Source organism: Excalfactoria chinensis, chromosome 14, assembly GCF_039878825.1.
Source record: "Excalfactoria chinensis isolate bCotChi1 chromosome 14, bCotChi1.hap2, whole genome shotgun sequence".
Lineage (NCBI taxonomy): Eukaryota > Metazoa > Chordata > Aves > Galliformes > Phasianidae > Excalfactoria > Excalfactoria chinensis.
Genome location: NC_092838.1, coordinates 2497094 through 2513081, shown reverse-complemented (window position 1 = coordinate 2513081; position 15988 = coordinate 2497094). Strand labels below are relative to the sequence as shown.

General features: G+C 42.9%; 2 protein-coding genes across 2 annotated transcripts in view; both read right to left on the bottom strand.

Moving 5' to 3' along the window:
• SLC5A10 (solute carrier family 5 member 10) overlaps window positions 1–550 on the bottom strand; it is a 28808-nt gene extending 28258 nt beyond the window's left edge. The window contains exon 1 of the mRNA XM_072349043.1: window positions 437–550. Coding sequence (XP_072205144.1) covers window positions 437–550 — 114 coding nt within the window. The remainder of the gene's footprint in view (window positions 1–436) is intronic.
• On the bottom strand, window positions 53–15819 carry PRPSAP2 (phosphoribosyl pyrophosphate synthetase associated protein 2). The gene is made up of 11 exons (XM_072349044.1): window positions 15543–15819; window positions 13624–13774; window positions 12933–12985; window positions 12746–12812; window positions 11554–11726; window positions 10498–10613; window positions 6959–7014; window positions 4506–4654; window positions 3758–3828; window positions 3367–3513; window positions 53–2865 (listed from the first exon to the last, which is right to left on the bottom strand). Exons 2-11 carry the CDS (start codon window positions 13740–13742, stop codon window positions 2707–2709), a joined length of 1110 nt encoding a protein of 369 aa, XP_072205145.1. The 5' UTR covers window positions 13743–13774; window positions 15543–15819; the 3' UTR covers window positions 53–2706.
• Window positions 15820–15988: the final 169 nt, after the last annotated feature.

Below are 15988 nucleotides of genomic sequence, written 5' to 3'. Positions count from 1 at the left end.
GGCAGTGGGAGCACAGAGGATGCTGCCTCCATGGCAGGCAGACAGGCAGGCTCGTAGGGCACGGCCTCGGCCAGGGTTTTTCTGCAAGGCAGAATACGTGGCTTTGGAAAGCCTGGGCTCAAATTGCAGGTTGCTGAGAGCTTTCTGTGGCGAGCAGTGCGTTTGTTTGAACTGCCTGTAAGAGAGAAGGGCAGAGCTGCTCGCAGGCAGCGGGATGGGGGAGAAGTTGGTGCCAGGTTCAGCCCACCGAATTCTGAGGCAGGAGGAGTCGTTCCATGTGGGGTGAGGGGAGCTGAGGGCGTACACAGCACAGCACAGCGCATACAGCATGTGCAAAATGCACAACTAATGCAAACTTCAGCAAAGGGGGGGAAAAAAAGTCTATTTTAAATGATGGAAGAGGAAAGCAAAAGCTGAATAACAAGAAGGTTCTTACCCATATCCCCACAGCAAGGTTTAAGGAAAAATAAGTCACTATGACCACAAGATCAGCAACACTGAACTGCTGCGAAGGGCTGAAGGATCCAGCTGTGGAATTGCCTTCCATCATTCCTCTGCTCCCTCCTTCACCCTCCAGGAAATCTGACGCTCATTGAATCAGTAACTTGTTGCTGCCCGAGGGAACTGATCATTAATCAACATCCCCCCCCTCCCCATCATCCATTGCAGGAGCCAGCCCTGCCCTGCCAGCAGAGCCACACGAGGGACCACTCGTGGTAGAGCCCCTCTGCATCCTGCTATCACCCACAAGCTGTGCCTGCTGTCTGATTTATTGGTTTGGGTTTTTCTTTTGATGCTTTTTCCACACCACTCGTGAGGAGTGAAGTTCTCCCTCACTGCTCAACCGGAATTTAACCTGCATTAACACATTCCAAGTACTCGCACGTGTTAATATGTCAGCTCGGTGTACCTTGTAACACCACAGCACTGTTCAATAACCTGCTGTCACTGCAGCACAGCCGGGTGCAGCCCCGCTGGCTGGCACTTCACAGACAGAACACACAGCAAAGCAGAACCTCCATCTCACTTGGTCAATGCACCAGGTGCTCCCCAGGACTCCCAGCCACAACCCAGGCCTCTGCTGTGCCAGGTGCGGTGCTAACAGACATGAGGGAACAGGGGGAACCCTTCCAAACCCAAAGCTGCCTCCCTCACTGACATGTCAGCAAAGGTTTGTTTTCACCTCTGATTTTGGATACGCCAGGAGTTTCGTACTTGTTTCTCGGACACTGTGATTGAGAGCAATTAGTCCAAACAACCCTTCAACAAACGCTCATTAATTCCACCACAGCCAGGAACTTCTGGTCACGGAGCAGCTCAGAGCAGCTCAGTGCATGTGAGTGTCCGCAGGGACAGCGGGCAGAACAAACCTGGACAAGTCCAACCTTGTGCGACGGCCAGTTTTTGTTTGGGTTTGTTGTTTCGGGTTGGGGGAAGTTCACATTCATACACTCAGGTCAGGACATCAACCTCTTTAGACCCAGATTACCTGTGATGAGTTGAGATTATCAGCTGGAACCTCTGGATCGCCGTCCTCACAGTGCTGCCACCACCTCTCCCTGCTAACCAAACCCCACACATCACCTGCAGAGCAGCTCCATCCTTCAGCTAAACGACTACCAACACGAGCAGAAATCCTGGGGCCAAAAAAGAAACAGGCTTCACACATCCCCTGCTCCATAACTGCCCTCAACTCCACACACTGCTCACCCCTGTATTCCCAAGTCCCCATTGTCCCTTGACATTCAGCCACAGGTTGTTTCCTTACCACGTTACCTGAAGCAAAGCAGTACACTGCAAGTATACAGAACCTGCCAAATTACAATGAAACTAATTAACACATTGGTGATAGCCCCCAGAAACTGGATGCTGGAAGGCCGTGTATCCTGCATTTTACAAGGCTGCTCAGCAGAAAAGACGGGCTGAAATACAACAAAGAGTTGCAGCAATTAGGGATAAACAGCCTCTCCTCACCCGCAGGTGCTCCAGCACAGGACAAGCAAAACAGATGTTGCTTCCTCACTGCCAAGAAGCCTGAATCCTGCTTATATTCTGAAGTAACAAATCAGCACCAAAGAATCAATTCACCTCTTGGTTTCCTCCAACGTCACAGATCTACAAATCATTCCCAAGTTTAGGGAGACAAGTGACTGTGATGTAAACCTGTTTAGAAAGCTCACACAAAACAAATCTTTATTCTCTGTCGCAGAAAATAAATACAGGTGCATATTTGCATATGCTTTTCTATAAAAGCACTCCTACAAAATCACTTAACCGCATACAACAGTACAACCTTTTTTGGCTTTTTTAAATGCAGGTATCAGTCACTTCATTTTATTATCTTTTAAAGCACTCGTAGCAAGCAGCTTTGGAAAAGGAATGCTTAATTTAGAAGCCAAATTCTCGCTTCAAGTGTTTTGTGGGGTTTTCTCACCATGTATATAGTGCAACTAACCTATAAGCAACTAGAATGGTTCTCTGTTAATTGTTTACCCACCTCCCTCCCTCTCTACTCCCTCCTTGTCTCCCACAAAAAAAAACTGCAAAGAAAAGAACCAGCTCTTACAAACTGTTCTGTCTTGATACTTAAACCAAGAGGAAACAACGAGTGGCTCCATAGAAATATTACAATAAGCACGATGCTTCACAGCTCGGTATCTGTTTGCTTCCAGTTTGGCCCAAGGTGTTTATTTAAGTTAAAAAGCTTTAATCATCCAGTCCAATGTTTCTGAAAAGGTACGACATTGACTCCCCGTTGTGGATCCTGCGAATGGCTTCCGAGAGGATCATGCTGATATCCACAGTCTTGATTTTAGGGCACTGCAGTTTCTGGATTTCATGTGGAATTGTGTTTGTAACAACCACCTAAAGAAAAGGGAAAACACCATCAGCTCCAGGCCCTTCACACTTCCACCTCTCAGATCAGAATTGTGAAACTCTATGTCTGCCCTCCAGATCCTATTAAACCAGCCTGGCCAATAAAGGAACAAGATTTCACATTACTGTCAGGATCAAAATCTGCCAGAGGACTCCTCATACCCACAGAGACCAGCTGCAGTGCTCTCCCTTCTTTTACTTCCAGCACCCAAGTTCACAAAGGAAGGTGCAAAGATCTCCCACATGCTGAAGGGGAAAAACGTGCCAATACTGACAGCTCCTCTCTTTACTCCCCCTGCTTTCCCACTCCTATAGCTTCAGGATGCAGAGATGCCACTGTTCCAGTATGTGAGTCAAAAGTAACAAAGCCTAAACACAGGATCTTACCTTGATCGGATTCTTAATGCCAGCGTATTTTAAAAATCAAGTCAGGAGAAATTTGCTTACTTTAGAAAATCACCTGAGTAGAAATTCAGAATTTATGCTTACTTCATCAATTGCAGATTCTTCTATCAGCCTGGGAGCATCTGAAGATAGCAGGCCATGTGTGGCCATTACGAAGATCTTGTAAGCCCCCCTCTCCTTGAGGGTCTCTGCTGCAGCAAGAAAGCTGTCAACATCATCTATGATGTCATCCTGTCAAACAAAGGGGACACTGAGCCAGTGGAGATCAACATGTACTCACACAGACCAACGCAGTGACCTTTCATCTGCTTCAGATACAACACCCAATTATTATCAAAAGCCCACCACCAAAGTTTAGTCATTAATACAACAACAACTGCACTTGCTATCTGCAACTTTAACATATTAAATATGTTTTAATACATTAAATATGTTTTGATACGTGCCATATCAAAAGGCACATCACTTTACTTACCACGATGATAGCTATTCTTCCTCCTACATCTCCAACAACTGTGATGGGTGGTTTTTCCTTGGGAATCAGCACTGATTAACAGTAATGTTTTAGAGAGATAGAAAACAGAAAGGAAAAGAAGGTTTATACAACTTGCCTTGAGTGTAAAAACACCTGCTTTGCCATCAGTCACCACTTTTAGAGAGAAGCAATGTGACAACTATTCCAACTACTACGGTGTTACTGGGAAACGCAAAAAGGAAACATATATACGTATATATACGCATATACACACACACTCAAGTTTAATCAAAAGCATTAACTACACATACACAGTGGCTTGCAGACACAACCAGTTCAATCACTCCACTCAGATCTCAGCTAGGTTTATGCAGTGAACTTTTGCTGGTGCAGCTACAGGTCACACCCCACTCAGCATGGACCTTCTGACAAGCACACAGTGCTGACCCAGATACACACAAACCCAGAGCCAACGCAGCTTATGAACTCCATGTCCCAGAACAAAATCCAGCTATAAAAACCAAGAGGCAGAAGAGTGCAGCCTCTATGCCTCCTCTGACCTGCTGCGATGGCACAGATGTCACATGTGGCCTAGCACTAGAACCACGGGTTACAAAGACATCAAATAAAAACTTTTTCTTCCCTCTCGCATTCTTAAAAAGGTTTCTGATTGTCTGTCACTACCATCCCTGTCCCCAGAAACCACAAAAAGCAAGAGGTGAACACTTTCACATACAAACTTACTTACTGGGTATCTCCAAACTGGGATGAATAGCAGCTACGTTTTTGGCTGTGGGTGGTGAGTGTCGACCATCTACCATGTCAGACTCAGCATCTTGAGCTTCCCCATGAATCACTGCAATTCCCAGCCGCAAACGTTCAGCAAACGACTGAGCCCTGGAAAGGAAGGGTTAAAAAAATAACTATCATGTATATATAGGTATACACGTTAAACTTAAAATAATTCACATGCATACATGGCTAACCTACAAGTATTTCAACTTTATTTCTAAAGTTACAGAGGAAAAATGAAATGATCCTATAATTGCAGGACAACACAAGAAATCACTTAACCCATTGAATCTTGTTTTCACTGTGCTTGTGTGAGTCAGAATAACCCTGGAAGCGTCCATACAGGCTTTGTAAGCAACAGGTCAAATGCTGCAAAGGCAACAAATCTGCTTACTACCTTCTGTTTTGCCCAGTCAAAAAAAATAGACTTTCTAGCCTTCAGCATTCTTGAGATCCTGTGCTTTAGCTGCTCTCATGTAACCATCATGAAGAATATCCGGATTGCCTGCATTTAATGCAATAATATTTAATAAATCTAATAAACAATTGTACACCTACTTATTTTTAGCAAGACGTGGACTAAGTAAGGCAGTATCCTGACCTTCTGACACATAGCCTTAGATATCCTACTGAAGAGACATCAAACGACGATTCTGCTTGACAAACAGCCCTTGAAATTTAAACAGCTGTCTACAAACTTACAAGAGGTTCCTTTACCATGCAGCATTTTCTTGAATTCAGAATGTATGTAAAGAAGTATGGAGCCTGCCGAAGGAGTGGGAAAAGCAGAGAGGCAGGATCATAGGAAATTTACAGCCAGTGCCTGTATCCCAGATGCTGACAGTAGCAGGTACAAATGCAGCAGTGGGATTCGCCCTGCCTTACCTTGCTCACCCAGGTCAGTACCTAGCTGACACCACTGACCTGATCTCCCTCTGGTCAAAGTGAGAGCAGCACAATGCAACACACCTTGTCCTAACCTTAGTACCTGAGACTTGTGGCCTGAATTACCTCCTTTACAATCAAGCTTTGTTTCACTATCTAAACAACTCAAAGTCCACAGAATAATTTGCTCATTGTAATGTTCCACATTGTAATTAAAAACGTAGAATTTTCTGCACTGTGGTTATCACAGTTACATTTTTCAAAAGGTTGAATGCATATAAATTATGAATCCAAACACATTTCTTTTAAGAGATATGACTTAAAATGCACAATCATATAAACGAATCAATCATTTAAAAACCACAACATTACACTGAATGAAGTTCAAAACAACACTAAAATGATTCATTCATTTTCCACTGAACTCAGAAACTGCAGAAACATCCTGAACTCCTTCAAGCAGTAGTTCTCACAAGCAGACATTCATCCGGAGAATGTTTTCCTTTATTAGGATAAACCATTCAACCATTCTTTTCCAATACAAGCACTATTCTGCTTGGAGTGCCTCAAGCACTATTCTGAAATGCATCTGTATATATATGAAGAAACTAAACAAATACAGCTCCGGGATCCTCTTCTACACATCTGTGACTGACTGATCACCTAAAGGTATGAGAAGCTATTTGCTGGCATATGCAGTGACTTGGCAAGCATGAAAATGTTTTAACAAATGTATCTAGACCTAGGAGGCAATGCTGACACCAAATAAACAAAATAAAGACAAGCATATGTAAAATAACCGTCAAGAACAAAACAAGTCACCGAAGAACTACTGCTGGGAAACAAAGATGACAAAAGTCATTGCCCTCACTATACTTCTACAAAGTAAAGCATCCCTGATTTACTATGTAAAACAATGAAAACCTTTTTTTATGAAGACTATCACGATGTCTTGGCTTAAGTCTAGGTAACTTTTCAGCAAATTACTAGTTTGTCACTATAGCAAAACCAGTATCTCTTAAATCACCACCCAGCTCTTGGCCCTCCTCTCTGATTAGCATAACTGCAAAGAGCTCAGGTACAGCAAACCAAAAAGCTGCAAGAATTAAGAACAACTGTTTGGCCAATAAGAACTTCTCAGGTCAAATATCCTCAGCCATCAAATCCCACTCCACCATGCCAGATGGTAAGCCATTCTCATTTAGGATCTGATAACAATGCACTAAGCTGTGATCTTGTTAAGCAATTACTCTGGATTAATGGTGTTCTACTTCTAGCCATTCTTCTTCATTCACAATAGGAAATCTGTGATGTAAACACAGAAAAATATGATTAAATAGCTTCTTTATTCTAAGCTCTGCATTGATTTATCACTTGTAGTAAACACTACACATCTGGCATTCTAAGTGGCAGGGGGTGCAGGCTGCATCTTCTAATTGCTGAACTTGTCTAGGTTCACCTGATTGGAAAAGCAAAATCACAACAGAGATTTCCTGCTCTAACAAGAGAGCAGATCTTACCCACCTCTTTGCAGACGCAGGTGATTTGGCCACAATTACAGCATTCCTGTAGTCTGGTATCTGTAGTAAATAACAGATAGCAATGTCTACTTCATATCTTCAGACAGATTTAAACTCAGAAAGAATCAAAATTTTACTTTGCCAAAAGAATTTTAAACATTGAATGTTTTACCTAGCATAAGAAAGCAACCTCAAGAATCTGGAGTACATGAAGAGACTTCACATCTCTGTAAGCCCAGCCATTAAGCAAATTCAGACTTTTAACTCAAAGTTCCACCTTTCATTAACATCATATTATACACAGATTACACAAAAGTAACTGCCTTAGAGTAATATGCAGACTACAAAGGCAAACGTTAAAAAACAGGAAACCATGAAAACTAAAGTTTCCTGTCCTATTTAAAGTGACTTGCGAATCCACACAGCAGTCTTTCAAAAACACAGTATTTCATCTTTCCTTTTTTGTGGGGTGGTTCTTCAAGTTACAGCAAAGAAAAGGAAAAAAAAAAAAAAAAAGACAGCCCTCTCCATCACATCATACCAACTCCTTCCATGCACCAACCAAAAGGCTAAAAATTCTACACTCTGATCATGGAGTCACTGTTTATGTTCTCTCTGTAGATCAGCATGAGAAGACGCTGCTCCAGATGCTGACAGCAGCAAAGTGGCAAGACCAAGAAGTCTGGTTTTCATTTCAAGGTCTGATGGGTACGTGGGTCAGTCTTTACATGGACAGTCTCTCCCAGGTCTGCCTCCTCATTGTCACACTGACTTTTCCTCTCCAACACTCACTTCATTTAGCCAGCATTTTAGTCCCCATCTCTCAAAGCTTCTCTCTTGTTTTCCCTTCAAAAGCTGACTGCTTGTCAGACCCATCTTTCCCCACCCAGTTTCAAGCATTCCACTATCTAAATTTCCAGTCCTTTCTCACCTCTTTTCCAACAGCACTTTGTGTTCCTCTCACTGCAGTCCCTTCCTTGCAAACTCAGCATTTTCCTGGGACAATCTGTCTGCTACAGAGCACAGAAGACAAAGAACCTGCCTGGTCTTGTAGCAGCTGTAATGCTCCATGGACACTCTTAGCTGCAATAACAAGTCCTACAGAACAGATCCAATCCCCAGAGAACCCCAGAGTTACAGACCTCAAGAGCTGCTAATGAACATCTGCAAACTGTTCTGTTAGAGCTGTCATCTGGCAAAAATGAGGGAGCAGTACCCTTAAACAGAGTTCCTGGCCTCACTGTCAGATGCTAGATAGCTCCAAAACATGGAAATACTTCTTTCTCCCATTTACAAGCAAGTTATGTTCTTCCACAGTCTTATCCTCAGACACACAAACCACACTGGCCAACTATTTCCACAAACATTCTGTCTGAACGAATTATTTTTTCCCATACTTGCTTAAGTTCTGAATTTTGGCATGGGCCTAACAACCGAAAACAAGGGCTTCTCAGAGGACATGTCAGGAAACATTAATAATCCGCAGCGCTACCAACTCCACCTACAACAGTGGGGATTCAGCATGTTCTGTCCTTTACAAATGCTAAATTAAACAACAGACTAGGAAGATGAACATGTTGGAAGGTACGAACAAGGCAGGGCCTGTCATTTGACATAATAAAGGCTTTGATCTTGTTCAAACATCATTGCCTCCCTTTTCTCCTGCCAAATTATCGAATTTGTTCTCATCTCTTCAAAAATCAAGTCAGAAAGCCAGAAATGTCATCCAAGAGACAGCAGAACGTCAACAGCTCCTAGTAACAAAGAGCTACGTCACTCTGAGATTGGAAAATCACTCTAAGATCAACATGTACACACAGGAAAGAAGACTATAACTATAAATATTTGCTGGACATACAAAGGAAAACCACCAAATTTTCTTCGTGTCACATGAATTTCACTGATTGAACTGACTTCATCCCAGAGCACCCAATAATTCCTTCACACCTATGCATGACAGTGAACTGCAACAAGGCCTTATCCTCTGAACTTTCAGCTAAATGCTTTGCAAGTGACCTTTGCTCTTATCCATTTCATGCTATTCAACAGATCCCATTGCAGCAACTCCCACCTGAAACATTTTTCATGCTGTGCCATTCGCAGTGCAGGAGATGCAGCAGGCAGCTGCCATCATGAACCTGAGAATACTGAACTCTTTCTGAGCAACACCAGAAGAATCTTTTACAAAGGGATAACAAATACAGCTTGGCTAGTGAAAGTACTTGCCAATATAAAACCCAGGTGATCACACTGGCTCAGTCAACTTCAGTTCTAGCAGGTCATCTCTAACAAGCAGAGGAAAACAGAAACAAAAAACAAAGTATCTTTTAAGACCTCTCTACATACGCCTCAGCAGCACCTTGTGAATGTTCACTGGTTAGAAAGCAGCAGGAGTCACAGACTCAGCTGCAACAATTCCTTGTAAATCACTCTGACAATCAGGTATCAAAACGCGCTTAAAGACTAAACCACACCCTGACTTGCTATCTACCATAGACAACAGGTTCAAGTAACATACAGTGGCAAAACTTGTCTTCAATCCATACATTTGGTCTTCTATTTTATTTTCTTTAACTTACACAGTGATTACAATGCACAGCTGTAGAAGAATGGTGAAATGGTGAGATGAAGGATGGTGGCAAAGCCAAGAGCGCAGTTATTATTCTATAGTCTTCCCTTGTTGCTAGGACTATAGCACCTAATAATGACTGACACCCAGCTGGGAACTGAGTCTTAACAATCATGGTAGGGTTTTTTTGTTTGCATTTGCATTTTTTTTTTAACTGAGGCATCTACCTCTCTGTAAATGAAAAGGTGTGGGTTAAAAAGTAAGAGTGAACTATGCATTTTCTTTTCACCAGGAAGAAAGCAATTGCTTTCTTCCAAAATTATAATTAGTCAAGCCATAATATATTATCTTACACCTACAATTATCAACTGCACAATTTGTACAGATGGATCTACCAGCAGCACTTCTCAAAGCACTTCCTACAGGTAATACCCATTTCAAAGACAGAGAACTGGATGCACACAACATCAGAAGTCACACTCAAGTCAAGATGTGCTGAACAAACAGGAGATTTCCCCACAACAGAAGTCATCTGTTCTTATTTTCAGATGATGATGGACAGACTTCCATCATTTACATGTTAACCTACAAAATATTTTCATAATGCTTACATAAATTACACCTACACAAGCATTCCACCCTGTAAATGGCAAGGAAATTGGAAACAGGAAAGGAAGAGGACAACTAGAATAGGAAAATACTTTTTTAATATTAACTAGAGGAACACGTCTAAAAAGACAGAACAGCAACTCTACATGGGTAATAAAATGCCAGTTCCTCTTGAAAGGAAACCTCAGTTCTCTCAGGGGAGAAGAACCAACTACAAGCTTCATGCCCCAAAATGACCCTTCCTCCTTTTAAAATCTGTTTGAAGAATTAATCTTGTCACAGAATTTGCTTCAAGAGCCTTGAGAAGTGGAAAACAAACAGACAAACTAAAGAAACAAAAGGCCGTAATAGAACAGCTTTCTCACCTCTTCTTGGATGTACTGTAGTAAAAATGGAGATGCTCTCAAGTTATCAACTGGAATATTGAAGAAGCCCTGTATTTCCTTCTGATGTAAATCCATGGTAATAAGATGAGTTAGTCCTTCAGAAACAAAATAAAACAGACATATGGAGAAGCACATGAAGAACATTATTTTTCTCTAAAATTTACAAGTTTTTTTTTCCAAACCAAGCTCTGTAGGCCGCTATGATAACTAGAAGTACATAGCAGATTAGCTGTGTCCCTTCTAGATACACAGGGGTTACCACACTTCCAGATGTCTCAGAACAACCTACATAACTGGATCAGTAGTGCCACACTGAGGCAGGTATGAACCTTCTCCATGTGACAAAATGGAACCAAAAACAAGACGAATGGATTTATGCCACACCGTATAAGCCGGGCACAGCAAACACCTGAGTTCTGAACTCCAGAGAAATTGATCCAAAAATTCTACTCATTGCCACATTACTTTAAAAATAAGAACCAGATCCCAACATTCACTGTTAATGCACATCCTTCCCAAGGACTGAAGTAGAAGGAAAGAAGCAGAAGAGAAAATCTGTTGAGGACTGACAATGAAAAATCTCATTCTCCCACATCAACTCACGTAAAGAAGAGACAAAGCACGTTCTCCAATAGGTAAAAGAGACAGACTAGAAACAAGAAAGCAAATCTGTTCAAGACTGAGAAAGGCAAAGAACAGCACAGTGAGGGAGAGACAGCATGACCTGAAGTGGCCATGGGGGGCTGGACTCGATGATCCTTCCAACCCCTACAATTCTGTGATTCTGTGACAAACTCATCCTGTCTGCACAGCAGGATGCATCACAAAGTGGATGCTGCATTTTTTTTTTCTTAAAAACCTTATCATTCAGAGATCTCTCTGATTATAGTTTTTTCTACGCACACTTTAAACTTATGAAAAACTGCCATTATTTTTAATAAAAGTCTCAACTTGTGCACTGACCTCTTTCAACCTGAATGCTCAGCATAGGATCCCCCACTGCCCTGATTATTTCATAACAATCTCCATCCTTACCAGCTTTGCACATCATTGACGCCAGTAATTTAGAGACGATGGAACCCCTTTTTCTCATCTTGCACTGTTTGCTGTAGGGGAAGTAAGGAATCACTCCAATAATGCTTTTGGCACAGGATGTTTTACAAGCATACACCATGATCAGGAGCTCCATGATCGTAGTATTCACATCCCTGCAACGAGAAGCATCTGGTTTTGTATCCAAGTATAAAAGTCCTGCAGGTGAATTCAAGGTAACAGCTATACGAAGTACAGCGATTTTACTATGCTGTAGCAGAGTGTGGTGTCAGAGCATCTTCAGGAAGAATCCAGTTGTGCACCTAAGGATGCAGTGCCCTGTGCCTACCATTTTAATTCTTCACTGGAATCATTATTTCCCCTCCCCCCCCTTTCTGGGGCAACTCAGCATTTTTTGTTATACCACCTTCAGGCTTTTAGTAATACAAAACACTGCTGTAACAACCTACACCACAACTGGGGGTTATTTTGATGGTTGAACTGGATACTGAAGGCCTTCTCCAGCCTTAACAATTCAATGGATCTAACCCCAACATTTATTCCTATTGTGTACAAAGCAGATGTATTTTTCAATACACGTAACTCTAATTTTAAAAGCTGTCTTGCAATACATTTCCCCTTTCATTTAAGCCAACAACAGGCTAAATATTCTGTAACTACCATCTCTTTTCTGCTCTAAATGAAAAGACAGAGAAGGCATCTCTGCAATAGGAACCAGTCATCAACTACGAGATCTACTATTTCTGTTGCCACCAGAAATAAAAAGTTTCACATGTGTAAAGTTCCTTTCAAAACAACAAAGTTGTTTTCTGAGTCACTGAACACATTGCCTAGGAAATGTTTCTCCTACTTTTAGAAGCCTGTAATGGTGCTGGAGCCATGGTAACTGAAAAGGAAGGAATTTAAGGAACACTGTGAGCAAAAGGCACCTGGCAGAATAACTCAGAGAGGCCACAGGGAAAGTTTCAAAGGTATTTTCACTGAAAGTAAAATTAATTGATGTTAGCTTATAATTAAGTCTTCTTTGTGCATGCATTAAATATATATATATATATAAATCTATTCTTATTATACTGTATCATATACTTACAATGTAATGAAAAGTTAAAACAGAAGCATTCTTATGGACAGCCTACATCAAAATACAGTAAAGTGCCTTTAAACAGCTACTCACTTTGAAACTGTCTGGATGATAAACACATCCTTTCCTCTCACAGACTCCTGAATTTGTACTCTTGTTTCTGTCAAGAAGAGAACTACGTAAGATTTGCAGGAACAAAATGCAACAGAAACAAGAAAAGGGTAACCAATGCACACATTGTAGACAAGAAAGATTCCAGTTTTGCCAATTAAATGCTCACCTCTGTTTGGCTCTTGATAAACCTGAACCTTCCCCATCTCAACTCCTAATCGCCTGCAGGAAGAGAAAAATAAATCAGAATATGAGAAAACGAAAGGTAAAACAAATGAAGAGCCCATGCAGTGCAATAGCTATTGAAAAGGCTGTATTTGAGGAGAAAAAACAGGAAAAGAAAACCTTAAGTCCTAAAATCAACAACCACAATGGAAATCTCTTGATACAGCCGCACTGCAGGTTAAGCTAAACTCATTTTCAAATACTGCTTATTAAATCCTGTGACAGTTTCTCATTCTTATATATTTACAAGCATTACACCTATGTTGAGCTGTCTCCAAATCTACAAAGAAAGCTGACAACATAAACATTCACAACACTTAAGAGACCACTTTTAAAGCACTCTTTTCCAAAGAAAAACGTCAATCTAAAGTGAATGGAAAATACTAGTGAGCTCTATTCAATGAATAAAGGAAGATTAAATCCTGCTGTATTCCATTTCAATATTAGCAAAGACCACTACCACTAAGAGCAGAAAGCAGGACATAATAGGTACACATGCCCAAATCCTTCCCATGTACAACTGCTTTCCACATCTAGGTACACAAACCTCAGGAATAACCACATAACAAAAAAGAAAATCAGCCTTTACTAAAACAAGTCCCATCATAAAGACATAAAGGTCCCATACTACTTACTCAGCAATTCTCTTTGATAGCTCCATGCATGAAGAATTGGAATTAGCTGAAAAAAGCACCAGTCCACCTTTTGTTATATTCATGATGGTCCCAGTTTCAGTTGATGGCACACAAAACATCAAACCTAAGTTGTCTTCCCACTCCTAAAAGACTGGAAGAGATCAAAGGCCTGGTCAATCCACAGCATTAAAAACACAAAAAGGACGAATTTTCTCTGTTCTGACAATGAGTTTTTCCTAAGTCTGTATTCTCCAACACTCTTAATCTTTATTATCACCACCATTTTGTTCAAATAGAAGAAATGCCCAGTTTACCAGCAGACACTGAAGCATCCTTCTGACCTCAGAAACATTCTATTGAAGAAGTCCTAAGCTACAGCACTTCACTTCTTGTGTTCAAATAGCCCGATCCATCACCATCCATTTTAGCATTACTGAAGGGACTGAAAACATCAAAAATAAGCTAAATCACTGAAAACAAACTAAACAGAAGTTCAGATAAAGCAACAACCTTCCTACCAAACATCCCTCTACTCAAGAGCCTCATTCTCCAAGTCACGTGTATCTATTCTAAAAACTTATCAACCAGTAAGTACTTCCAAACAGCATCCAGAAGAAATGCTAGAAGGCATCTGCCCTAAACACCCAGTTTAAAGGTAATCTCCCTCTTAAACTAGTTTCCCAATAGTTTAAGGAAAAATATGAACTGAATTCCATTTCTCAGCTTGTGTTTCTTCCTTCCTTCTAACTCCCAGCTGGCAATCGTCTGCCCAACACTTAAAATGCATCTTCAATCCAACAGAGTATACTAGAAATGCTTTTAGGACTCAGAACATCAGCTGAAAGCACCCTCCTCTAGCATAATGGGAACAGTGGTGAGACAACCTTCAAATGTTACTGCCTTTACGTGGCAGTGTGAAGACAACCTTTCTCTCCAGTTACATTACCTTCCTTCCTGCATGGATTAGGAAAATAAGAGGAATTAAGAAATCTGGTGTAAGATGAGAGCTGTTTCATGTTTATTGCTCAGGATGCACTTTACTCCACAGTGAGGTACCGCCACTCACAACCAACACGGAAGACTTGCAGTTTTTCACATAACTGTAGGTCAAGGACACGTGGATGCACTGCAGCAGCAACAACTGAGCTGCAATGTGTGGTGTAGGGAAAAGTCAGGTTTGTGGAGCAACGCTGACGCACCAAACAGGAAAAGGGCACTGGGGATGACAGCAAACTGCCAACAACTTTATTAGACGTGCAAATAGATGACTCTACAGGTGCCCATGGGACCACAGCTCTCCCTGGCTGCAGGTGGATGCATCTCTTAGGCCAGGCTATAAGAAAACACACACTCCATGGTGCAGGCTGCTCCACCAGCTCCTACCCTTCCTCTTGGGCAGAACACAGCTGCACCAACAGAAGATGAACACAACAATTCCTGGACGGGCTGTACACGATCCCATCGGCTTTCCCTTTTACACCTCCACTAATTCAGCGCGTGTATACTGAAAGCAACAGAGGCAGTAACAGCTGTCTGGAACCGACGCTTTAAAGTGTGACCCCACGGGCTGGGGGTTGCCCGTGTCCTTCCCACGATGAATGTGGTTCTCCGTAGCCCCAGAAGGATCTCGGCAGCGATCTACGCCCCTGGGCTCACTCAGAGGCCTGAGCCCCGCACCCACACCTCCCACCCCTCAGTATTCCCTCGGGGGAGCGGCTTGAACGTCCCTCAGCCCCCCGTCGCGTTACCAACCACAACCCTCGCCCCTTCCTTCACCTGTGGGGCCGCCGATGAAGCCCCCGTTGAGAGGCTCGCTTCCACACGGCCGCTGAGGAGAAGCCCCTACCTCGGGCGGCGGAGCGCCGTGTGGGGCAAGTCGTGAAATGAAAACAAGGCGCGTCCCTTGCTGAAGGCCTTACCTGCCGGCTCCGGCCCTCCGGCCCCGGGAAAAGGCGGCCCGGCCCGGAGGGTTGATGGAGAAGCAGAAGCAGCGCAGAGCTCAGCCCCTCCAGCGGTTATCCACTCGCAAGATGGCGGCGCCGAGAGGGGGGGGGGGGGGCGGGCGGAGGGCGCGAGAGGGGCGGGAGTGAGGCCACGCCCTGACCCCCCCACCGCCCTTCCCGCCGAGGCCACGCGCCGCTCTGAGGGGCGTCGCCGCCGGCGCCATTTTCCCCCCTGAGGTGTTGGGGGGGAAGCGGGGTGGGATGCTGAGGGACGGTTTGGGTAGTGTGTTGTTAACGCGTCATTTCACGTTTTGCCCGCTCGGATGTCACAGGGGCGGGCAGTGGTCTCCCTCCATCGGGGTTGTCCCCTCACAAAATCCAAGCTGCATAAAGCAGCGTGTGTGTCTGCGCAGGGCCAGGTT